Source organism: Pelodiscus sinensis, chromosome 1 (assembly GCF_052426305.1).
Source record: "Pelodiscus sinensis isolate ZL-2025 chromosome 1, ASM5242630v1, whole genome shotgun sequence".
In the NCBI taxonomy this organism is placed as follows: Eukaryota; Metazoa; Chordata; order Testudines; family Trionychidae; genus Pelodiscus; species Pelodiscus sinensis.
In genome coordinates, this window is record NC_143052.1 from 271225791 (window position 1) to 271252035 (window position 26245).

The following is a 26245-nucleotide window of genomic DNA, read 5'->3' on the forward strand; positions in this document are numbered from 1 at the left end:
CACGCTAGGGCATACCATTCCATTCACCACTCTACCCCCACCCAACCCCCCCACCCCATCCCTTTTCAGGAACCCATCTAACGAGCCTCTGTTACAACAAGAGGTCGATCGCCTCCTCACCATCGGAGCAATAGAAATAGTACCAAAACAGTTTCGGGGACGGGGGTTCTATTCCCGATATTTCCTAACAGAGAAAAAATCAGGGGGATGGAGACCGATTCTTGACCTCAGAGGATTAAATCGGTATCTGCAGAGGCACTGCTTCAAGATGATTACCCTAGCCACTATCATTCCAGTCCTTCACAGCGGAGATTGGTTCATGTCCCTCGATTTACAGGACGCCTACTTTCATGTAGCGATACACCCGGCTCACAGACGATGTCTACGCTTTCAATTAGAAGCAGGCCATTTCCAATACAGGGTCCTGCCCTTCGGTCTCTCATCGGCTCCCGGTGTTTTCTCCAAGACGCTGGCAGTAGTAACAGCGTACCTACGGCGTCTCGGTGTAATAATATTCCCCTACCTAGACGACTGCCTAATCAGGGTGTCTTCAGCGGCGGAGGCTCTGCGCATGATATGCCTCACAGAAACAGTTTTCGAAACCTTGGGCCTGATCATCAACATCCCAAAGTCGGCCATGAGGCCACACCAATCGATACAATTCATAGGTGCACAACTCGACTCAACCACTGCTCGTGCTCTCTTGCCAATAATCAGATTTCAAGCAATGCAAGATCTTATACAGGCCATCACCACCAGTCCCAAACCCTCGCTCCTACAATGTTCCGGCTTATGGGACACATGGCAGCCATGACATACGTCGTTGAACATGCAAGACTACACTTTCGTTGTCTTCAGCACTGGATAGCTACTGTTTACACTCCAAATGTTCGAGATGTCCACAAACGAGGACCAATCCCCGCGCATGTCAGAAATTCTTTAACTTGGTGGACAGTCCCCAAAAATCTGATGTCGGGTGTTCCATTTTGTCGCCAACAACCGACAATACAACTGACCGCCGATGCATCCTTACTAGGCTGGGGTGCACATCTGGAACACAATCAGGTACAAGGTAGAGTCGATGATGCATATCAATATCCTAGAGCTGTGAGCGGTGCGCAATGCCTGTCGTCACTTTCTCCCAAAGATTCATGCTCAAACTATCCGAAATCTTACCGACAACATGACGACGGTATACTATATAAACAGGCAGGGCAGGGCCCGATCCTGGTCACTTTGCGCCGAGGCAATTGCCTTATGGAATTGGTGCATCCACCACAAAATCTCCCTGATTGCAGAATACTTACCCTGTCAGCAGAACACTATAGCCGATGCACTGAGCAGACATTTTTCCCTGAAGCATGAATGGGAGCTTCACCCGGAAGTCCTCTTAACCATATTCCGTTCCTGGGGATTTCCAACAGTGGACCTATTTGCGACCTGCATGAACGCCAAATGCCCCCAATACTGTTCAAGGGCAGGAATAGGTCTGAACTCCAAGGGAGACACCTTCCTATACGATTGGAGCCATCAACTGCTGTTTGCGTTGCCTCCCACACCTCTAATCCCCAGATTAGAAGAACATGTAGAAGAACATAATTTGTTGGACAAAAGTCAACATGGTTTCTGTAAAGGGAAATCCTGTCTTACTAATCTATTAGAGTTCTTTGAAGGGGTTAACAAACATGCGGGCAAGGGGGATCTAGTAGATATAGTATACTTAGATTTTCAGAAAGCCTTTGACAAGGTCCCTCACCAAAGGCTCTTGTGTAAATTACATGGCCATGGGATAAGAGGGAAGGTCCTTTCTTGGATTGAGAACTGGTTAAAAGACAGAAAACAAAGGGTAGGAATAAATGGTAAATTTTCTGATTGGAGAGGGGTAACTAGTGGTGTACCCCAAGGGTCAGTCCTGGGACCAATCCTTTTCAACTTACTCATAAATGATCTGGAGAAAGGGGTAAGCAGTGAGGTGGTAAAGTTTGCGGATGATACCAAACTGTTTAGGATAGTCAAGACAGAAGCAGACTTTGAGGGACTCCAAAAAGATCTCACCAAACTGAGTGATTGGGCAACAAAATGGCAAATGAAATTTAATGTGGATAAGTGTAAAGTAATGCACATTGGGGAAAAATAACCCCAACTATACGTACAACATGATGGGGGCTAATTTGGCTACGACAAATGAGGAAAGAGATCTTGGAGTTATCGTGGACAGTTCTCTGAAAACTTCCACGCAGTGTGGAGCGGCGGTCAAAAAGGCAAATAGGATGCTAGGAATTATTAGGAAAGGGATAGAAAATAAGACCCAGAATATCTTACTGCCCCTGTATAAAACTATGGTGCGCCCACATCTTGAATACTGTGTACAGATGTGGTCTCCTCACCTCAAAAAAGATACTTTGGCCTTGGAAAGGGTTCAGAAAAGGGCAACTAAAATGATTAGGGGTTTGGAACGGGTCCCGTATGAGGAGAGGTTAAAGCGACTGGGACTTTTCAGTTTAGAAAGGAGGAGACCGAGGGGGGATATGATAGAGGTATATAAAATCATGAGTGGTATGGAGAGGGCTGATAAAGAAAAGTTATTTATTAGTTCCCATAATAGAAGAACTAGAGGACACCAAATGAAATTAATGGGGAGCAGGTTTAAAACTAATAAAAGGAAGTTCTTCTTCACACAGCGTCTTGTCAACCTGTGGAACTCCTTGCCAGAGGAGGCTGTGAAGGCTAGGACTACAATAGAGTTTAAAGAGAAGTTAGATAATTTCATGGAGGTTAGGTCCATAAAAGGCTATTAGCCAGAGGATAATATGGTATGCTTGGCCTCTGTCCGTTAGAGGCTGGAGAGGGATGGCAGGAGACAAATCGCTTGATCGTTGTCTTCAGTCCACCCTCTCTGGGATACCAGGTGCTGGCCACTGTCGGTAGACAGGATACTGGGCTAGATGGACCTTTGGTCTGACCCAGTACGGCCGTTCTTATGTTTTTATGTAGTACTAGAGAAGATACTAATGGACAAAGCCACTGTAATCCTGATAGCTCCTTTTTGGCCAAGGCAAACATGGTTTCCTTACCTCCATCAGATGTCAGCGCGTCGTCCATTCCCTCTGCCCAAGAGGCACGACCTTCTTGTCCAGAAGAATCAGCGTCTGTTCCATCCTCAGATCGACCTTCTGGCACTGACAGAATGGTTCCTAGCTGGTTCCAACAAACAGAAATAATCTGTTCGCAAGAGGTCAAACACATTCTCTTACATAGCAGAAAATTATCCACGAGATCCACCTACCTTCACAAATGGGCACGGTTTTCTGCATGGTGCTCGTTGGCATTCCTGGATCCCTACTCCGTGCCCATTCACCGTATCCTAGACTACCTCGTGCACCTTAAGAACTCTTCTCTCAGCTGCGCCTCTATTAAAGTGCACGTTGCTGCAATCACTGTGTTACAGCACACTCTAGACGGTTATTCAGTTTTCTCTCACCCGACGATGTGGCATTTCATGAAAGGCTTGGCTAATCTTTTTCCACACCGAACACAGCCAGCACAACCAATAGAGCTAGTTCTTAACACGTTAACTCAAAAACCCTTTGAGCCCTTGGCCACATGCGACTTGCGCATTCTCACAATTAAAGTTATCTTTCTCACTGCGATAACCTCTGCAAGATGGGTTGGTGAGCTGGCTACCTTATCGGCTTTACCCCCATACACTCTGTTTACCGATCAAGAAGTCATTTTACGTCCTTAACCCACTTTCCTTCCGAAAGTGAATTCAAGATTTCACATCAATGAACCAATAGTACTTCCCACGTTCTACCCAAAGCCCCATGTCTCGGCAGAACAAGCTCGGTTACACACTTTGGATGCCAGACGTGCCCTGGCTTTCTACATAGACAGGACTATGTCCATCAGGAAGACAAACACGCTATTCGTGTCTACAGCCGACCATTCTAAAGGTCACCCGTTGTCAGCACAGCGCATTTCGTCAATCATAGTGAACTGCATAAAGGAATGCTATACTCTACGTAGTAGACCACTGTTGCAGAATCCAACAGCGCATTCAACGCGTGCAGTTGCTACATCAACTGCATTCCTAAAGGGCGTCCCTCTAAAAGACATTTGTAGGGCTGCTACATGGTCGTCAAACTTCACCTTTGCCAAGCACTATGCTATTCCCAACCTTCACCTTCCAGAGGGAGCAGTGGCAACAGCGGTGCTGTCCACAGCCGCAGCACGATAGCACCGAACCCCCCTCCTTTCAGGGGCTACTGCTGCAAATTCACCTACAGTGGAGCACCCACGGGACACTGCTCGAAGAAGAGGAGGAAGTTACTCACCCAGTGCAGTAACGATGGTTCTTTGAGATGCGTGTCCCGTGGGTGCTCCACGACCCGCCCTCCTCCCCTCTTCGGAATTCTTATTTGTCTTTCAGACCAAGAGGATCAGGAGGAACTGGCGGGAGCCGGACCGCGCGAACAGAAATGGCGCGAAAGAGCACTAGCCGTGCTTCGCGCATGCACGGTCCGGCAGACTACGGCTACGAAAGTTCTCCCATCTGCGGCGCCGGGACAAGCCCGACACCTACAGTGGAGCACCCATGGGACACGCATCTCGAAGAACCATCGTTACTGCACAGGGTGAGTAACTTCCTCTTCTGGTGTTCTTAGGTCTGACTCAGAAAACATCTGTACTCCCAACAAATACAGCCTATCCAAGTGGATATTTGGATCCCATAGGATAGGTATTTTGATACTCTGTGTGGAAAGATCCAGGTGTGCATAGGAGTTCCATTTATACAGTCCACTCCCTCAAGGATCATTGCTAGAGAAGCCTCCCTGATAAGGAGTCATCAAGTCCAGCCCCCTGCCCAAAGCAGGACCAACCCTGAATAAATAATCCCAGCCAGGACTTTGTCAAGCCAGGATTTAAAAATGTCTAGGGATGAAGATTCCACTATCTCCCCAGGTAACCCATTTCAATGCTTCGCCACCCTCCTAGTGAAATAGTTTTTCCTAATATCCAACCTAGACCTTCCCCACTGTAACTTGAGATCATTGCTCCTTGTTCTGCCATCCATCACTAGTGAGAACAGCATCTCTCTATCCTCTTTGGAACCTCCCTTCAGGAAGTTAAAGGCTGCTATCAAATCTCCCCTCCCTGTTCTTTTCTGCAGACTAAATAAGCCCAAATCCCTCAGCCTCTCCTTGTAGGTCATGTGCTCCAGTCCCTTAATCAATTTGATTGCCCAATTCTTTTGGGCCAGCATCCACAGCCATTCTTTCTTCCAAAGGTTTTCTCCGAATTTAATGACAACCAACAGATTCACCTAATGATGTTTTTATCCCAGCCTTCACTCTTCAAGAAAATAAATGAATCTTCATGCTCTAGATGTAAGAAGAGTATTGGGCTTCCAGTAGGTGTTTTAGGGCTTAAGCCAGACTTTTTAATCTGATTTTCGGAACTTATGAAAGGGCAAGGAATTTTGCACTCAGACTGTCCAAATAATTGTAGGATACATCTTAGCCTCAGGGTTTTTCCACTCCAAGAGTTGTTTACTTCACCAGGGCTCAATCTACTTCTGTTGACATGCTGAGTAACATACCTCTCCCAGGCTTCTTGCAAAGCAGCTTTCTGGTGTTCGGCATACAAGTTCTCTCAGCATAACATCCTTGTTACTGCATACAGACCTGACACAAATTTTTGTGGCATTGTTCTATTTTCAATACTGAATCCACCTTCTCAGCACCCTTGTGTGATAGAAATATTGCTTTCAGGGCATGCGCATCTACTGATGTGGCACACCCATAGAAAAACTGGTCCAAAATGTAGAGATTAGATACCTTATACAGTAACTGGATGTGCACTCTTCTAGGTGCTCCCATTGTCCTCCCTCATTTACTTTTGCCTCATATATCTTGCTACATTATCATGCTTGAAAAGGAACTGAATTGGTGGGAGGTTGGTCCTACTCTTTATGCCCTCGTACGAAAGCATGAGGGAATCTGGGGCACAGACCCATGGCCACTGCTGACAAAAATCTCCAATGCCGTTTACATAGGCATGCTTATATAATGATGTGGAGTATATTTAGGGACATACATCTCAAAGACCTACAATTACTATTAAATGTAAGTGACCTCTCTTAGTGTCAATCAGGTACAAGGTAGGACAAGCTGATACAAAGTTTTTAGTGGTTTGGGAACTGGTTACCTGAGTAAATCAATCCTCTTCCCATGCCATGCTCACAGTTGAAATCAACAAAGGCATTCCTGCTGTAGTGTCTTCATTGTAAATGGAATGGTGCTGCTGAATAAGTGCTCTTTGAGTGTCCCTGGACTTCGGATTTAATTCACTCCTTGGTCTGTCAGAGTTGTGATTGTTAATCTTAGGGTATTCTCAGAACTACCTTTTTTGGGGCAGATTTTGTAGAGATAATTGTTGAAAAGAATTAGGTTTATTTTGATGTATTTAGTGAATATCCACAGCTGTGGTGAAATGTTCTTTATATTGTTTTTTTCCATTAATGGAGTGGGTATCCAGAAGAGTGGGTGGTTGCATCTTTAAATTTTAATTCATGAAAATGAATTATTTCAAATGTTGATACTTGAAGCCATAAACCAAAGCATACTGTACTCACTCTTTCATGGAAGAATATGCTTTATATAATAAAAATCCTCCAATAATTTTTTTAATTGGAAAAACTGCAAGATTTTGTTTCACGCACATTGCTGCTGCTCTACATTACTATACTTTAGTTGCTTTTAGGAATGTACACAACTAGTTGTTTAGTTTCTTCCCATCCCTATTGCTGCCTCTATCAGAAAGAGGCAGCGGAGGGTGGGGGGAAGCGCTTCTCGGGGGGGGAGCTGGCTTTAAAGCCAGTTCTGTCCTGAGACCAATCGCATGATATGGAGAAAAGGGGTAAACAGTGAGGTGGCAAAATTTGTAGATGATACCAAACTGCTCATGATAGTTAAGACCAAAGCAGACTGTGAAGAGCTTCAAAAAGATCTCACCAAACTAAATAATTGGGCAACAAAATGGCAAATGAAATTTAATGTTGATAAATGTAAAGTAATACACATTGGAAAAAATAATCCCAACTATACATACAAAATGTTGGGGACTAAATTAGCTATTACGACTCAAGAGCAAAATCTTGGAGACATTGTAGATGGTTCTATGAAAACACCCATTCAATGTGCAGCAGCAGTCAAAAAAGCAAACAATGTTAGAAATCATTAAATACAGGATAGAGAATAACACAGAGAATATCTTCTTGCCTCCATATAAAACCATGGTACGCCCACATCTTGAATACTGCATACATCTCAAAAAAAAGATATATTGGTATTGGAAAATGTTAGGAAAAAAGCCGCAAAAATTATTAGGAATTTGGAATGGGTCCCATATGAAGAGAGATTAAAGGGACCTGGGCTTTTCAGCTTAGAAAAGAGGAGACTAAGGGGGGATATGATGGAGTTCTATAAAATCATGACAGGTGTTGAAAAAATGAATAAAGAAAAGTTACTTACTTGTTCCCACAATATAAGAACTAGGGGTCATCAAATGAAATTAATAGACAGCCCGTTTAAAACAAACAAAAGGAAGTTTTTCTGCACTCAGCTCAATCAACCTGTGGAATTCCTTGCCAGAGGATGTGGTGAATGCTAGGATTTTAACGGGTAAAAAAGAGCTAGATAGATTCATGGAGGGTAGATCCATCAATATCTATTAGCAGGATGGATAGGAATGGTATCCCTAGCCTCTGTTTTCCTGTAGGTGGCTGACCCGGGAGGGATCATGTGAGGATTACTTGTTGTATTCCCTCCCTCTGGGGCACCTGATATTGTCCACTGTAGACAGACAGGATATTGGGCTAGATGGACCTTTGGTTTGACCCAGTATGGCTGTTCTTATGTTCTGTGTTCAATTTAAAATCTAATCTATATCACCAAGTTAAAAGTAGTTTCAGATATTATTTATGCTGTTATCCTTGCCATGTTCTAGTTTTTACAACGCATTCTTCTGCTTAATTTTCTTTTCATACGTGTTTGTAAGGCACATGTAACAAGGGAGAAACTGTCTATACAGAAAGTTCACAAACACACAAACTAGGAAGCCAGAGGATGGAGAGAATAGGTCCTTCAGATAGAACAAAATTCTTGAAGATTTAAAATAGAAGTAATCCAAGCATGATTTTAAGTTTACTCTATCCCTTTAAGAGAGTATTTGTGTTTTGTCTTCCAATTACTACATAGTGCCCAATGTTTTTGGTGGCAATATGATTACTCATTATTCAAAATACTTGGCTCCCCAACATGGTACTTTAATGAAGCATTTTTAAACTGCAAAGAAGGACGTTATTACCAGTTTCATTACTGTATTTGACTCTTTGAAATTAGCTAATGCATTGACACTTGATCCATGGGGAGAAATAGAGCTTTAAAAAACCCAAATCACATAACTGAAATATGAGACTAGGTTGAGATCGTTTCAGCCCCAAGACCTCTAATCATTCGCTTTACCAGATAAAACTGAGGAGACTGCTGAGCGCCAGCTATCCTGATGGGAGCTTTGAAGGAAACAACTACTAGATGGTTCGATTAGTCTTTCACTCTTTATACCCAGGTTGGATGACCGATTTGTACATAAGGACCACTATGGACCGCCACCAGAGTTTCCTCTGGCTTTGCCCGGAGGTGAACTATGCCTGGGCAGGGTGAAGCCAGAGGAAACTCTGGTGGCAGGTCCATACCAGTCCTGACACCTGATTCAGTTGTCCAACCTGGGTATAGGGGCAAAAGACTAATCGAACCATCTAGTAGCTGGTTCCCTCCGAAGTTTCCCTCAGGATAGCTGGCGCTCATTTGTCTCCTCAGTTTTATCTGGTAAAATAACTGAACTATGGTAGTGTTAATTTTGAGACTATTCCAAATGCGTATTATAGAGAACTGTAAGGTGTGTTTTTTTTTGTTTTGTTTTGTTTTTGTTTTTTTACTCTCTCCCTTCATATCAGATAAAATATTATTTTCTACTGTGTCTCATATTGCAGGTTGCTGTTGAAGTCTTCGGCCTAGTACAGCAGTTACTTCCCTCTGTAGCCATCTTGAATCAGAAATATGCCCCTCCTTCCTTTAACCCCAATCAATCTACAGACAGCACCACAGGGAACCAGCCTGAGCAAGGGCTCTCAGCTGGTACTACTTCAAATCATTATGCTGTCATAGAAAGTGAACACCCTTATAAACCAGCTTGTGTTACCCACTATAAGGTAAGGGCCATTTGTATGTCTGTGCTTTTTAATACATATCATAGATTGAAAGTATGCATAGAATTTTTAAGAATATTTCTAATGTTATGTAGTTTGTGTCTAAGCTGTGAGCATACAGTGTTAGTGTTGCACTGTTACTTGATTTCATGTATATATGAATCTCATTATGCTATGAGTCACACACTTGTCCTGAGGCAAATTATGTGAAGTTGTAACTTAAATCTTTTACTTAAATTCTTATTTTGTATACACATTTTTAACAGTTGCTATAATTCAGTTTTCTGCTGTTTTTACTGTTGCAACATATCTGATTTATTGTCTGTTCAGCAGAAGGGGTCTTTTTAGATGGTTTATTTAAAAATATGACATTTTATTTCTTGTTATGAATCAAAATAGATGAAGGCTATTTTAATAACATTTTTAAAGTTTAAAGAGCAAAGTTACATAGTTATGTAATGCTGTGCTTTATCGGAAACATGTTCTTTATGAGCTCCTGGTAAACTCTTACTTATTCATGAACCTAACAGATAGTGCCCCAAAAGTTGTTGTTTTTTTTCTCATGGGGAAAGATAGCCCAAACACATATCCCCAACATCCTTATTGAATGCTAAGATGTGCTCTTATGAAATCTGATCTCAGAGCTTTCAGTGTAAATATAGTTAGCCCTGAGCAAGGAGAAATCCCTGATACTGAAGCACCTCTAGTGTTATTGGCTGGGAGATCTGGCAATTACAATGGTTAATGAATTCTGTCTGACCACCATGTAGGATGCGAAATTCTCAAAGATTAAGTTGTGCCTGTAATTTTCATTAAATCATTTCATTTGTAGAGTTGGTATGTTTCACAGCGACCGTGAAATCATAACTATGAAGCAGAACGTTGGAAGTAGTGAATTGATATAAGCTGATATGCATTGATACTGTTGCAATGCTTTCTTATCTGCTGCTCCTATGTTTTGTTTAGAGAGCAGGGCAGCTGATGCAGAATATAGACATAATCACTTGAGCTTTAAATTGCCCGTGCTTCCTAATGGAATTACGTTTCTGACCTTGCAGTATTTTCTTCCTATATGGAACCCTCAAAATTCCAGATAACATGCATGTAAATCTCTTAATTAGTTTGAATTAGAATTAATATAAAATGGTTCATTTAAGGAACCTAGCAAACCAGGTCAGATCTTTTTTGTGTCAAATGATTAGAACATTTTAACGTGCTTCTTCTAGTGTTGTCAGTAGATGACTTATGCAGAGGTTATGTTTGAGGAAATGATATTGAAATTAAAGTAGCTTATTTATAATTGTAGACAGTTCAAGGTCAATATGTTAGGTTGATCTTAAATGGTGCTGTTGTAACCAGTCCTCACCCAGTTAATTTGCATGCTTAATTGAATTGATTGAAATGACTCAGTGATGAGAAATAAATGGGGAAAGAGTTATTTAGTAGAACAGTAGGTCCTCCTCAACTCTCACTTGTCTTGAAGTTCTGTAGCTAGACACTGAACATATTAAATTAGATTCACCAGTATGCTTTGGCTACTTTTTACTTTTTTAGGAGAGCACAAAACAGTCAAAGTATACAACTGAATATGTCCTTAAAAGTTAATACGCAAAAGTTATCTAATATATGAATACTGTATATATGCTCAATTCTGGTGCCATTGAATTCTCTTTGGGTCTCTCGTTTAATGTTTACCATCATGCCCCTGCCACTCACCGCAGGGGATAATTTCAAGTCCTTTCAAGAACGTTATAAAAGGGGACAAAAGACAGGACTATGCAGCACTTTAAAGACTAACAAGATGGTTTATTAGGTGATAAGCTTTCATGGGCCAGATGCACTTGTTAGTCTTTAAAGTGCTGCATAGTCCTGTCTTTTGTTTCATCAAGACCAGACTAACACAACTACATCTCTATTACTATAAAAGGGGACAGACTTCTTAAAGATTTGTTTGTGAACCTACCAGAGACCCAGCACAGACTGAGATATCCTCCATGCTTCCTTTACTGTCAGGCTGGCTTTACCAAATGGACCCTGCTAAGATCACATGGCATACTCTGGCCACTATTCCTCCAGCCTGCAAAAGGTGTGATGAAAATGTACTATGTGGCATGGCAGGGAGCAGACTTTTTATTTTCTCATCCTAGTACAAACTCTTTAGTTGTGAATGCAGTAAATTGAAGGGGCAGGCAGAGCGCTACATGCACTACATCTCGAGGTAGGGATTGGAAGTGCCTAGAATTATTTGAAAGAAAAGCATATTCATCAGCCACCCAAATTATGCTGCTTTATTAGCCCAGTATATACACAATGTTTTTTAACATAGAATCTTAGAATACTAGGACTGGAAAGGACCTCGAGAGGTCACTGAGTCCAATTCCCTGCCCTCATGCCAGGACCATTACTGTCTAGACCATTCCTGAATGACATTTATCTAACCTATTCTTAAATATCTCCAGAGAGAGATTCCACAACCTCCCTAGGCAACTTTTTCCAATGTTTAACCACCCTGACAGTTAGGAACTTTTTCCTAATGTCCAACCTAAACCTCCCTTGCTGAAGTTTAAGCTCATTGCTTCTTTCTCTATCCTCAGAGGCCAAGAAGAACAAGTTTTCTCCCTCCTCCTTGTGACACTCTTTTAGATACCTGAAAACTGCTATCATGTCATCTTATATTGAACACTTGCCAGACAACAGAAGAGAGCAGTAGAAGGCAAATATCAGTGAGGGTGTACTTATTTCCCACACCGTGCTCAAGGCCGTGCTCGACTCAGGTGGTACAGCAGCTCGCTCCATCTCTACTGTGGTAGTCATGTGACGTGTGTCCTAGCTATGCCTGTCAGGTTTCCCCAGGGAAGTCCAGACTGCGGTAGAAGACATCCAGACAAACCTTTTAAAGGGTTGGTCAGGGGCCAGAGAACCCCTAACTCTCAAAGGCAGTGTCCGATCACTTCCTCCCCATTTGGGAACTGCCTAGCATCCTGCTATCCATCCTTGAATGCTATCACCACAGATAGATGAGTATTAGAAATTGTGTGAATTGGTTTTTGCCTCCCTATTTCATGTACCTCCCCATCACTCCCTCACCCATCCCTGTTCAGGGACCCATATCAAGAGGTCGCTCTCATGCAGGAACTGAATCACCCTCTGAAGCTTGGAGCAATAGAACATCTGTTTCAACAACACAGGATGGAGGAGGGTTTACTTGCTATTTTCTTATAAGCTAGCTAATGGAAGTCTGGAGACCCATCCTTGACTTACGCAACCTCAGCCAGTTCATTTGCACACAGCGTTTCAAGGTGGTAACTCTCAGCACAATAATCCCTGCCTTGTAGAAGGGAGACTGGCTGTAGACATCAACCTACAGGATGCATATTTTCATAATGCAATACTCACAGCAAACAGATGATACCTACAATTTGCTGGTCACAACTGTTGTTTCCAGTACAGAGTCCTTTTCCACATTCCCTCAGGTCTTTTCAAGGTCCTGGCAATGATAGTAAGACACTTTTGCAAAATGGAAATTGTCATCTTCCAATATCTAGACCCTTGCCTCCTAAAAGGGTCACACAATACAGAAAGAACAGTTTCCCATCTCCAAGACTCTCTCCAAAAAGCTAGGCAGCTAAACTTGCAAAAATGAACACTAACCCCAACGCAACAGTTGGAGTTCATCAGCATTCACCTAGATAGCTTGTCTGCCACAGCATCACACCCTTATCAGAGGTTTCTAACACTTGCAGATCTTGCATAAACAGCACAGAACAGCCTGCAGGTCACAGCAAAACTGTGTCTATAACTGCTAGGCCGTACGTCAGCAGCTATACTTGTGGTCCAAATGCTTGGCTGAAAATAAGACTAGTATAGACATGCATACAAACAATATACAGGCTACACTCACCCCATCAACAAGCTGGTAACATCAGCCGAAATAAAGGAGTCCCCATCTTAGCGGACAAATCCGTGCAATATCTGCAGTAGAGTACCTCTTCGCCCCAAGTCACCATCCATGACGATTACTACAGATACTTCTCTCATCAGCCGGGGTGCCTACATTAACCATCATACCGTCTAAGCACATTGGTTTCCAGAGGAGTCCAGGCTTCATATAAATGTCCTGGAATGGACAGCAGTGCACAATGTGTGTCAATGCTTTCTATCCTTGATTCAGAACACAACAGTACAAATATTTACGGATAATCTCATGACAATGTACTACATAAAATGTCAGGGTGGGCCCGCTCTTATCCATTATGCTTAGAAATGTTTCAACTCTGGAATGGTTGCATTCCTCACAACATACATCTGAGAGCTGCCTACTTACTAGGCAAGGACAATATCCTGGCGGACAATCTCAGCAGACATTTCACTCTAAATTACGAGTGGGAACTCAACCTCAAAATGCTAGTTCCGGTATTTAAATGGTAGGGAAACTAAAATACACCTATTTGCAACTAGCACCAATACCAAATGCCCACATTACTGTTCTGAAGCAGTCCTCAGTCCATAGTAGGCACCTTCACAATGAAGTGGGATGTGCCCTTCTTGTACATTTTCCATCACTGTCACTCTTCCATTGTGTACTCCTCAAGATAAAACAGGAGAGAGCCACATTTAACACCCAATTGCCCCCAACAGACCTGGTTCCCTTGCCTCCTTTAAATGATGATAATGGCCGAGTAGCACTTTCCATCTGTCTCTTGCCTTCTCACATGGAACAAGAGTTGACTGTCATCTGAACACACAGTCTGCAACTTCGGGTGTGGCTCCTTGCTTGCTGACATCACTTGGAGCATCTTGCTCTGCAGCTGTCCAGGAGGTCCTCCTTAATTGCTGCAGACCATCTCCCAGAAATATATACTTGCACAGATTCTCCATATGGTGTGACAATCATCACATTTTACCCACGTCAGCCCCACTTCCCCCTCCTCTTATTTACCTTTTAGTCCTCAAAAATCAGGCATGTCCTTTAGTTGCCTAAAATATTTGGCTGTGATAATAGCATTTCATCTCCACTTAGAAGTTCATTTGGATTTCACTCATCCCAATTTATGAAGGGGATTAATATATATATGCCAGTCAGAGCCTGGAGATGGGGGAGTGCGCAAGGCCCCTCCCCCACCAGGGGCATGTAGAGCTTCGAGTCAGCCACCATTTGAGTAGCTGGTGGCTGTCTCTAAGTGCCACATGCCCCTTTCAGGATGGTGGGAGGAGACTTTGCATGCTCCACCCACCCCTAAGCCCTGATTGACCTGGGGGCGGGGGGAGCATGTGAAGTCTTCTCCTGTCCTGCAAGGGGCTCTGAACTTAGTCAACCACCAGTTGCTGCTCAGCTGGCAGTTGACTCTGTGTGCTGCCCCCTCGCAGGACAGGGTCAGAGAGCAAGAGACTTCCCATACTCCCTCGGCTCCCAGACCCTGATTTACCTGGGGGAAGGGGAAGAGCGCAAAGTCTCCTGCCACCAGGGGTGAAGGTGGCTACAGGGAACCACCAGCTGTTCAGAACAGCTGGTAGTTCTCTTGGGAGGCAACGGGGACAAAGAGTTCATGTGCTCCCCCAACAGGGTCTGTGGGTGGGGAAGCATGCATTTATATGCCTTTCCCCAAAACCACATCTGGAAAAGCCAGTCTGCACCCTATAGATGTTATCCAGGTATTAGTATTTTATTTACAGAGAACAAAATCATCTAGCACAGTGGTCCCCAACGCGGTGCCGACAACCTGGGCCAACCCCGCCCCCGGCGCACGGAAGGCGCCGGCCCCAGGTGCGCGACACGCACCGGCGCTGGGTGCGCGGCGCTCGGGGGGCCCTAGCCCCGGGGTGTTGTACCAATAAAAGCAAGCAGGATCTTATGAGGGGGATAAGGCAAAAAGCCACATTTATTGTAAAGATAATAATAAAAAAATAAAGAAAAGATAGAAGCAAACAACGTTGTTTAACTACTTATTCCTAACACTACTTAACCCTTATACACTTTATATATATATATATATAAACATTCATTCATCCGTTCATTAAGGTTCTGTGTATTTGTTATAGTTACCAGCCTGGAAGTTGCTTGTGACAGAATACTGGCCAGGTATTCTGTACGCAAGTGATGGTAGTGGGGAGCGAAGTCCTGATCAGATGCGCATCTGAAGCTCCTGGTAGGCTGGCAGCAGAACCTTGGACTCTGATTCCATAGTTTTTTAGTCCAGTTCTTATAGGAATTTTTTCCTATGCCAGTCTATGGAAATTGCTGCATCATGCTGATGTCTCCAGGGTGGCTGCCAGATGCTCATCAGTGATCTCATCGGGTGGACCTCCAGTACTTGGTTTTCTCCACTTGACACCTTTTGGTTGCACTGGCACCTGACGCCATCTTCAGCCCTTTGTTGCTGTATTCTCAGGCTGGCACCTCTCAGAACCATTCATTCATCATCCAAGCACTCTCTCTCTCTTACATACATTCCTTAATTAATGTTTACCATACAATATTTTAGTATAATAATAACTTTACATATCTCAGAGTTGTAGTTACAAAAAGTTTCTGGGTGGTATTGCTTAAAACATTCTCTGAGTGCTGAATAAAGTTACAATGTTTTAAAGAGAACAGGCCTCAATTAAGTAACAATGCCCTTAGTCAATTACAGGGCTTGGCTCCCATAGCAGAGTTAGTGGCTTGACAATGCATTGTTACAATGTATCTCTGCAATGTCAATTTCAAGCAGCCCCTTGCACAAGCTTGAGCATGCCCTGGAGCACAGAGGGGGGGCTGTTTCTGGCTACATAGAATTATATTCTTAACAGTTCTAAGTTACATGACCTAATACATTATATTCTAAAGGGGCAATAATAATAATAAATCTAAACATTTAACAATCTTAACAAATAATAATAATAATAATAAGAAGAATTAATAATAAATCTAAACACTTTAAGTTGTGGGGAACAAATTATGGGGAGTCACTTCCATTTGGGGGAATCATTTTCAATACATTAATATGTTATCCCTACAGGGGCACATGCGGGCGCTCGGGCGCGTGGTGCTCGAGCGGCACCGGTGCCGGCCCCAGGCGCGTGGCCGGCACAAGGCGCTCGGGCGGCCCTAGGGTGCAAGGGCATCCCAGTCCCCTGGTGTGCCCCCGGACACGCGGCCCTGCCCCCGGGCGCCCGGCGCGTGAGTGGCCCCACCTCCCGGGCACCCGGGAGCCTCTAAAGGTTGGGGACCACTGATCTAGCATATCCACTAGGTTGTTCGTTGCCTTTGCTGAAAGACTTAAAGGGCAGATAATATGAATCACTTATAGGTGGTGTCAGACTATACAAATGTGATCTAAATAAGCTAATGTAAGGCAGACTTGATCAATGCATCTACAACTTCTCTGTGGCATTTCCTTAACTATTGTACAAAGAGTAGCTACTCCAGGCACTTTTCCATCATAGAGGCATTTAGATCTGATCCTGATTTGGCAGATCCATGCTTCAGTCATTATTTACTTAGTATCCTTCTACCCTCCTCCATTAATTGATACTTCCTTGTGAGTCACCATAGTGGAACATAGTAACAAACACACAAAATAGAAAGGGAAATTACTTATCCCTACAGTACCTAGAGTTCTACAAAATGTGTTGTCATGTGTTTCATTACTCACCCTCCTTTTTCCATTGCTACAGAGTCTAATAGCATTTTGACTTTGCACTGGCGAAGGAACTGAGGGTTGGTTGGTTGGTTGCTACTTCCTTAAATGCCTTTGCAAGAGAGGAGCTTAGGGAACTAGAATATAGAAAATATAGGTGTGATCCAACTGATGCTGCTGACTAACGTGTTCTGATTTATGGTCATTGCATACTGGAACACTCCTAGGCAACGTATCTTGAAGAACTCCAGTTACAGTAGAGATAAGTGGCTTTCCTTTGCCTTAAAGATTATGTTTAAAGTAAAATACTCAAACCAAAATTAATTAGACATGTAAAATGTTTTGTTTTTTCACCTGCTACTTGTTTTAGGTGACTTTCCCAGAATGTGTCAGGTGGATGACATTAGAATTTGATGCTCAATGTGGTACAGCTCAATCAGAGGATGTCCTTCGCTTGCTAATTCCTGTGAGAATTCTCCATAACTCAGGATTTGGACAAAAACAAATTTCTGTTCATGAAAATCTTAATTCATGGATTGAACTAAAGAAATTTTCAGGCACATCTGGATGGCCTACCATGGTTTTAGTGTTGCCAGGTAAAAAGAGTTTATAAATTGCCTTTTTTAAATAAAATGGAGGCTTTGGAGTATACTTTAAAAAAGATAATTTAAAATACAGTAATTTCCAGAGAAGTAAACTTTGCTTAGTCATCAGAAGTCTTTGTCATGCTCTCAGTAAAAAAAAAAAAAAAATCTCTATGAACATTTCACTTAATGTTGACTGTCTTAGGTTATGAGATTTAATTATTCAGTTTAGTAGTTAGAATATAAAGTTGAGGAGAACCCAGGACTCACATTGGAAAGCTGGGCCAAGAATAGTGATAAGCTATCATGTAGTGATCCATTATTTATTATTTGTGGTATAAATACGCAGATAGCTCAAGTATTTTTTCTATCAGTTACATTTAAATGATAATTTTCATATTTTTGTGATATAAAATGAACGAAAAAGGAGGAATTAATATAAATGTATTTACTGTGTTAATTTAGGAAATGAAGCACTCTTTTCACTGGAGACTGCATCAGACTATGTGAAAGATGATAAGGCCTGTTTCTATGGCTTCAAGTGTTTTGCAGTTGGATATGAATTTAGTCCAGGAGCTGACGAGGTAAGAATAAGTAAAGCTACTAATATTGCACCATATCAATTTGCTTTTATAAAGGCAAATTATTTTATCAACATATTAGAAAAATCATATTTTAAAATAGTAGTAGTGTGGAGTAGTGTTTCAAGGCTTTTTGTATATCTACATGTACTTTTTATCCATCTGTATGTTATCCTTCTGTACAAAGGCTCTCAAATGTTAACAGTTGGAACAGTCTATAGACATGGAAAGCACTATTAAGTTCTCTTAATTGCATCAGAATTAGTCTGTGTATTTTGTTGCTCTAAGACATCTGTCCCTGATTCCACTATGCTTAGCTATTAAAATCTAGAAATAGTCTGTACAGATTAATAATCTAAATGCATTTTACTTGCATTGGCCATAGTAGGAACAGTCCTTCTGTTCTTTTTTCGTCTCTGGGCAGTAACATACTCTTCAGAAGATAGTATACAAATTACTAAAACAGAAAATAATACAATAAGAGGCCTAATCAGAGAAGTTCTTTTTAACGCTGTCTGATGTTATGAAGAATGAAGATTGATTATTCCTTATACATTTTTATCTCAGGATAATTACAGCTGATTTAAACCTTTGAATGGCCTAGTAATATTCTCTCAAATCTTCCTAATCCAGTTGTCTCAGTAATACCTATAGATGTGAGTTCTGCAAGTTACTCTTTTGTATAATAAAGTTTTCCTCTTTGAGGGCATTCTTTATTTTGGCATACGGCATCCCTGGTATGCCTTGAAAGGGTATGTTTTTCTGGGGAGCACAATTATTCTTGAATAAGGGTGACATCACCATACTCTTAAGGGAACCACCACCACCTTTGCTGCCATAAAAATAAATAGAAATCCTGTGTCACTTCAGTATTGTTTTCCCTCAGCCTAGTTTAAGACTTTATTGTAAATATTTAGGTCAGAGAGGCATAGCATAGTTTAAGGTAATATCCCTTCTCTTGTCTCTTAGGAGCCTTTGGAACTTGAGTGAGAACAAATATAAGGCATTAAAGACAGAAATTACTTGAGAAGGATAAAATGCTTCCTGAGACTAAAATTTAGATAAGGAATGATAATTCTCCCATGGTTTTGCCCCTCACTTTTATAGTTCAGTCACCCTTTGAAATACATTTTCCAGAAGGTTTCCCATAAATAAAGTTCATTTCCACTGTCAGGACAGAGGCAGGAGGGTCTGATGATGAAAGAGTTTTCATACCATTCATACTATTTTTCCTTGCCAAAGAATGACCACTTAATAGTTGATTGCCCATCAGTTTTTTGTGACACCTGGCTAGAGGTGCAAGCTTGTCCTTTGTCTTTGAGAAACTGGTTTACTCACACCCCAGACTTGTCTGGTAAACACATTTGGGATCTAATTTCTGTTGGTTTATCATTTTAATTTAATCGGTTGGTTTCTGTTGGTTTATCATTTTAATTTTATTTTATTATTGATCAGGGAGTTACTCATTTTCAGGTGATATCTTACAAAGAATACTTTGTACAAATATGATTACAGTTATGTGTACAATGAGAATATAGAGGTGCATTGCATCGCAGTAGTTCACTAGACTCTGAATGTATACAGCTTTCAAAGAAAACTGAACATCCAACTTCAAGTACTCTAACAGGTTAATTATGGGAGAACAAGGAAAACAACTTCAGGGGAGAAGGAGAACTCTGTTGTCCATCATCTACCATCAGAATCACATCTGTTGCCTGCAGTCTGGTCTGCGTGCACAGTACTGATACATCTGAGTTACATGATGTTTGAAACACTTTAATCCAGACTCCATGTCAGCATACTAGAGTTCAAGGTAGTGAAATGTTCCCTGAAATCCTACTGGCAGTCTCTGCAAAATGACATACTACAGTTACTTACAGATAACACTAGTCATATGCTATATGAGTAAACATGGAAGAGCGTATTTCCAGCTCTTATCTGTGGAGGCACTAATACTATGGCTGTGATGCATCTAAAGCTAAAGCTCATTGCTTCTCTCCCTGGAGGTAGATATGCTCAGTAGGTTATCTAATGATTAATAGAAGTGGTCCTTGAAATCAGGATGACTGTGGAAATATTTGACAAATGAGGCCATGAAGTAATACACCAAAAACACCAAATGCCAAGATTATCCAAAGAAGAGTGCGCAAGAAGAAAAGCTCCCTCTTAGATGATTTAGATATTGGCATAGAAAGTACGTTTATTAAGTTTGCAGATGATACCAAGTTTGGAGGGGTTGCAACTGCTCTGGAGGATAGGGTCATAATTCAAAATGATCTGGACAAATTGGAGAAATGGTCTGAGGTAAACAGGATGAAGTTTAATAAAGACAAATGTGAAGTGCTTCACTTAGGAAGGAACAATCAGTTTCACACATACAGAATGGGAAGCGACTGTCTAGGAAGGAGTACGGCAGAAAGGGATCGAGGGGTTATAGTGGACCACAAGTTAAATATGAGTCAGCAGTGTAATGCTGTTGCAAAGAAAGCAAATATGATTCTGGGATGTATTAACAGGTGTGGTGTGAGCAAGACACAAGAAGTCATTCTTCCGCTCTACTCTGCGCTGGTTAGGCCTCAGTTGGAGTATTGTGTCCAGTTCTGGGCACCGCATTTCAAGGAAGATGTGGAGAAACTGGAGAAGGGCCAGAGAAGAGCAACAAGAATGATTCAAGGTCTAGAGCACATGACCTATGAAGGAAGGCTGAAGGAATTGGGTTTGTTTAGTTAAGAAAAGATAAGACCGAGGAGGTGACATGATAGCTGTTTTCAGGTATCTAAAAGGGTGTCATAAGGAGGAGGGAGAAAACTTGCTCATCTTAGCCTCTGAGGATAGAACAAGAAGCAATGGGCTTAAACTACAGCAAGGGAGGTTTAGGTTGGACATTAAGAAAAAGTTCCTAACTGTCAGGGTGGTCAAACAATGGAATAAATTGCCCAGGGAGGTTGTGGAATCCCCATCTCTGGAGATATTTAAGAGTAGGTTAGATAAATATCTATCAGGGATTGTCTAGGCAGTATTTGGTCCTGTCTTGGGGGCAGGGGACTAGACTTGATGACCTCTCGAGGTCCCTTCCAGTCCTGGTATTCTATGATTCTATGTCACCCTGCTGGACTCGATCCAACATCATTCTATAAGCCTTCTCTCCCATTGCCCTGATACCTCGGGAATGTCAGTTTGGACAGAGTAAACCTTACATTACTAGTCTCAATGTGACCCTGTTAGCACTGTTATTCATCATCTTCAGCTCACCACTGAGCCACCCAATTGGGCAAACCCAATTCTTTCAGTCTTCCTTCATGGGTCATGTTCTCTAGACCTTTAATCATTTTCGTTGCTCTTCTCTGGATCCTCTCCAATTTCTCTATGTCTTTCTTGAAATGCGGTGCCCAGAACTGGACACAATACTCCAACTGAGGCCTAACCAGCGCAGAGTAGAGTGGAAGAATGACTTGTCGTGTCTTGCTCACAACACACCTGTTAATACATCCCAGAATCATGTTTGCTTTTTTTGCATCAGCATCACACTGCTGACTCATATTCAGCTTGTGGTCCACTATAATCCCTCGATCCCTTTCTGCCGTACTCCTTCTAAAACGCCTTACTAAAGTCTAGGTATACCACATCCACTGCTTCTCGCTTATCCACAAGACTCATTATCTTATTAAAGAAAGCTATCAGATTGATTTGACATGATTTGTTCTTTACAAATCCATGCTGGCTGTTCCCTATCACCTTGCCACTTTCCAAGTGTTTACAGATGATTTCCTTAATTACTTGCTCCATTATCTTCCCTGGCACAGAAGTTAAACTAACTGGTCTGTAGTTTCCTGGGTTGTTCTTATGTCCCTTTTTATAGATTGGGCACTATATTTGCCCTTTTCCAGTCCTCTGGAATCTCTCCTGTCTCCCATGATTTTCCAAAGATGATAGCTAGAGGCTCAGATACCTCCTCTATCAGTTCCTTGAGTTTTCTAGGATACATTTCATCAGGCCCTGGTGACTTGCAGGCATCTAACTTTTCTAGGTGATTTTTAACTTGTTCTTTTTTAATTTTACCTTCTAAAATTACCCCCTTCCCACTCGCATACACTGTTAGGCATTCTTACAGACTTCTCGGTAAAGACCGAAACAAAGAAGTCATTGAGCATCTCTGCCATTTCCAAGTTTCCTGTTTCTGTTTCTCCCTCATCACTGACCAGTGGGCCTACCCTCTCCTTGGTCTTCCTCTTTCTTCTAATGTATTTATAAAATGTCTTCTTGTTTCCCTTTATTCCTGTAGCTAGTTTGAGCTCAGTCTGTGCCCTTGCCTTTCTAATCTTTCCCCTGCATTCCTGTGCTGTTTGCCTATATTCTTCCTTTGTAATTTGTCCTACTTTCCATTTTTATATGACTCCTTTTTTATTTTTAGATCATGCAAGATCTCGTGGTTAAGCCAAGGCAGTCTTTTGCCATATTTTCTATCTTTCCAACACATCGGAATAGCTTGCTTTTGGGCCCTTAACAATGTATCTCTGAAAAACTGCCGACTCTCCAGTTGTTTTTCCTCTCAATCTTGATTCCCATGGGACCTTACCTATCAGCTCTCTGAGCTTACCAAAATCCGCCTCCCCAAAATCCATTGTCTCTATTTTGCTGTTCTCCCTTTTACCCTTCCTTATAATTGTGACTATTCCTAATCACTTTCCTCTCTGCCAAGTACCTCAAAATGGATTCCTTAAGGATCTCTTCCATGATTTTTCCAGGAACCGAGGTAAGACTGACTGGTCTATAGTTCCCTGGATAGTCCTTCTTCCCATTTTTGAAGATGGGCACTACATTTGCCTTTTTCCAATCATCTGGATTTCTCCCGACCTCCACGACTTTTCAAAGATAATGACCAAAGGCTCCTCAATGACATTTGCCAACTCCCTCAGTACCCTTGGATGCATTAAGTCCTGACCCATGGATTTGTGTACATTTAGCTTTTCTAAATAGTTCCTAACCTGCTCTTTACCCACTAAGGGCTGTCTGTCTTCATTCCATCTTGCCTCACTTAGCACATTAGTCCGGGAGCCCACCTTGTCCGTGAATACAGAGGCAAAGAAAGCATTGAGTACTTCAGCTTTCCCCACATCATCTGTCTCTAGGTTACCTCCTTCATCCAGTAGGGGCCGCACACCCTCTCTGATCACCTTCGTCTTGTTAACATGCCTGTAGAAACCTTCACATCCTTTGCCAGTCACAATTCCATTTGCGCTTTCGCCTTCCTGATAACCCCCCGGCATTCTCGAGTTATACATTAAAACCCCTCTCTGGTCATTTGTCCAAGTTTCCACTTTTTGTAAGCTTCCTTTTTGTGCTTAAGTTCACCAAGGATTTCCCCTATAAGCCAATCCGGTCTCCTATCATGTTTGCCTCTCTTGCTATGCATCGGGATGGTTTCTTTCTGTGCCTTCAGTAAGGCTTCTTTAAAATACATCCTTCTGGCCCTTCCAAGGACTACATCTTCTCCTCCCTAGCGACCCTTGGCTGTGGTCCCACTTATATACCAAGTGACGCCGACAATAACATGTTTTATGCATATTCAATAGGGGGTGTTTTTAATGCTGAAGTGTTCTTTTCCTGTTGATCAATATATCATTGCTCTTAACTTATCATATACGTCAATTCATTGCCATGGATCTTTGCGATTATCTGTCGCAACCTGTGTCCTAATTGCTTAACTCGGCCTGAACCAATTATTTGGGACTTACATTTAATAATACATCTGCTGAGTCTGAGGGTATTGTTCCCGCCATCCTGTGTGGATGAGAGGTCCATACCTAATTTCCCCTTTTTCAGGCCCAGGAAACCATAAATAAGTTATGACCAGTATGTGGGTGAGACTGTGTCCCAACCACTGAAGTCTGCAAACCTCAGCTCCTGCTGATCTTGCAAACGGCCTGTTGCAGCATGGACAAAAGATAAAATATAACCCCATATTACTTGACCTGGACTGTGAGCTTATGTAGTTCTCTCATTAAGTATAAGCTTGTCCTTTAATTGATTGTAATGCAGACATAGCACTCATTGGAAAGTGCATTCAGAGGCTGTACCATCTTGTTATACTCTAGAGCAGGAGCCACTGCAGGGGAACCCGACTCACCAGGCAGCCCTGGGCTGTACTGTACCCAGATGGGTTAATGGCAAAGCCCTCCCCCAAGGAGTTGAGCGCTGCTGTGTTAGCGGCCTTCACAAATTTGGGCAGACATAAGGCCTAGTGTATTACACCTGAACGCAGACATCAGTCAAGCTAACACAAAGGGACTACGGGAATGCTGAGAGCAGCTTTTTAGAAGATTTCTTCTATTAGAGTTTTTAACTATTACCGAATTAATCTAAATGAACACAAACATATTAGTAGCATGATAGTGGAAAGTAACTTGATAGGCTACAAGTGTAAGATGGAATATGTTTCATTCTCTAACTCACTCAACTATCCAGAGCTCTAAAGGTCCATGCCTTTTTCTCTCAGGAAGTCTTATGCCAGGGATTCTGGAGTGTTGCATAGATATACCATCTGGAGACTTAGTCAAGCTGGCCCTAGGGCAGTGTTGAAGCAAAGGCCTCACTCAGTTTAGGCGGCTAAACAGACAGCTTTATTGATGAATAAAACAAAGTGAGCCAAACGTGGTCCCAGCAGAACCGGGCCCAGTAAGGCTGGCTAATACAATCAATCCTAGTATTTTAAACCCTTAACCAAACTAGTCTGACGTCAGGGCAAGAAATCAAAATGAACTTCAAAGAGGAATTATTATCAGCAAAGAAAGAAACAGGTTAGAGGGAGTTCGAGCTTCAGCTCAAAATAGTTCATTAACACATTCCAACAGCGCATCCTTCTGGCCTCTCCCCACCTCGGTGAAGGCCAGTTCACTCCCCCTAGTATACGTTCAGACACAAGAAACTGAAATGGCTTTTGTTATACAGAATGGCTTCTAGCTAAATATGAAATGGTTTCCACAGCAGGAAGGGGAGATTTGGCTGTATTTTTCAGAGGGTTCAGTGTATTCATCTCCTCTTGTTTTTAATTATTTCTCTCATGGGACAAGATTCTGATACCCTTGATCACATGGATTAGAATCTTACTTAACAAGCAATCCTATTAACATTCACAGGACTACTCAGCGAGCATGGTGCAAATTCAGTGTAAATAAGAGTGTCAATAAGTAGTTACTACAGAATTTCTGAGAGAGAACCATTTAAGGTTTGAACCATTTAAGATCTATGTGTATAAACCCCAAAGAGTTTTGCAAATCCAACTCAGTATTGTGTTGCTCATGGTGCAAAAGGCAAACCTCCTGTTGGGTCAGAAAATAAATGTCTGTATAATCTCATTAAGAACATCTACAAAGCAGAAGGGTATGCTTGTTTTCAGGGCATAAATAAAAATTATTTTAGTTGCAAGACCAGTCATGGGCAGAGAATTTGATTCTGTGAAGGTGATGTAGGAAGTAGCAATCAGGTGGTCAGTCTACGTGTATACTCAACATTTCAAAATCTATAGCCAGACTCTGCTTGGGCTCAGTTGCACAAGGATTGGATTCAAGACACACTCTCTATTTATGGATTAGTGAGTCTGCATCTGTGGAAGGTGAGGCATAATTAAGATTGCAGATTAGAGGGCTCTTTGGACAGAGATACTTGGCCTTTCTGAAAAAAATCACTTCATGTAGTTACCTGTTCCCACCAATTTGTTTCCTTTTCCTGTGTGTGGAATGAACAACTTCCTGATGTGAGTTTAGGAACCGTGCACCTAATTTTCAGAAGTGCTGAGCCATCCCAAAGTACTCTTTAACTTAAGTGGTTGTTTCGTTCAGTATCTATAAAACTCAGATTCTTTTAGTGTAGTGAAAGAAACATCACTTTTAGGTATATAATGTGAGCTCAGACCCTTGTGTTCTGAAAAAAGAGAAATGGAGAAAGTAGGAGGGAGCCCAATTCTCTTTGGCTGGGGAGGAACAAAATTCCATTTACCGTTTTAGAAGAGGAGCAGATGTGGAGTAAGGGAGCCTAGGATCTGGTGAAACTATTGTTGGGGGGGGAAATGGGGAGTCTTTTCACACAGGAACAGAGCATAAGGGATTTAAGAGTACTCCTGCTTCCCTTCTCAGACAAGAAGAAGGGGTTCCTTCCTCATAAAAAGACGAGGAGGCGGCCAGAGGAGTTGTCATT

At 42.1% G+C, this 26245-nt stretch overlaps 1 protein-coding gene across 19 annotated transcripts in view; it reads left to right on the forward strand.

The window, feature by feature from the left end:
• The window catches only part of MYCBP2 (MYC binding protein 2), a 376578-nt gene that overhangs the window by 185943 nt on the left and 164390 nt on the right, over window positions 1-26245 (forward strand). For all 19 annotated transcript variants that reach the window (XM_075918843.2, XM_075918845.2, XM_075918849.2 and 16 more), the window contains 3 exons: window positions 9053-9271; window positions 17258-17483; window positions 17937-18055. In XM_075918843.2, the coding sequence (XP_075774958.2) occupies window positions 9053-9271; window positions 17258-17483; window positions 17937-18055 (564 nt within the window). The remainder of the gene's footprint in view (window positions 1-9052; window positions 9272-17257; window positions 17484-17936; window positions 18056-26245) is intronic.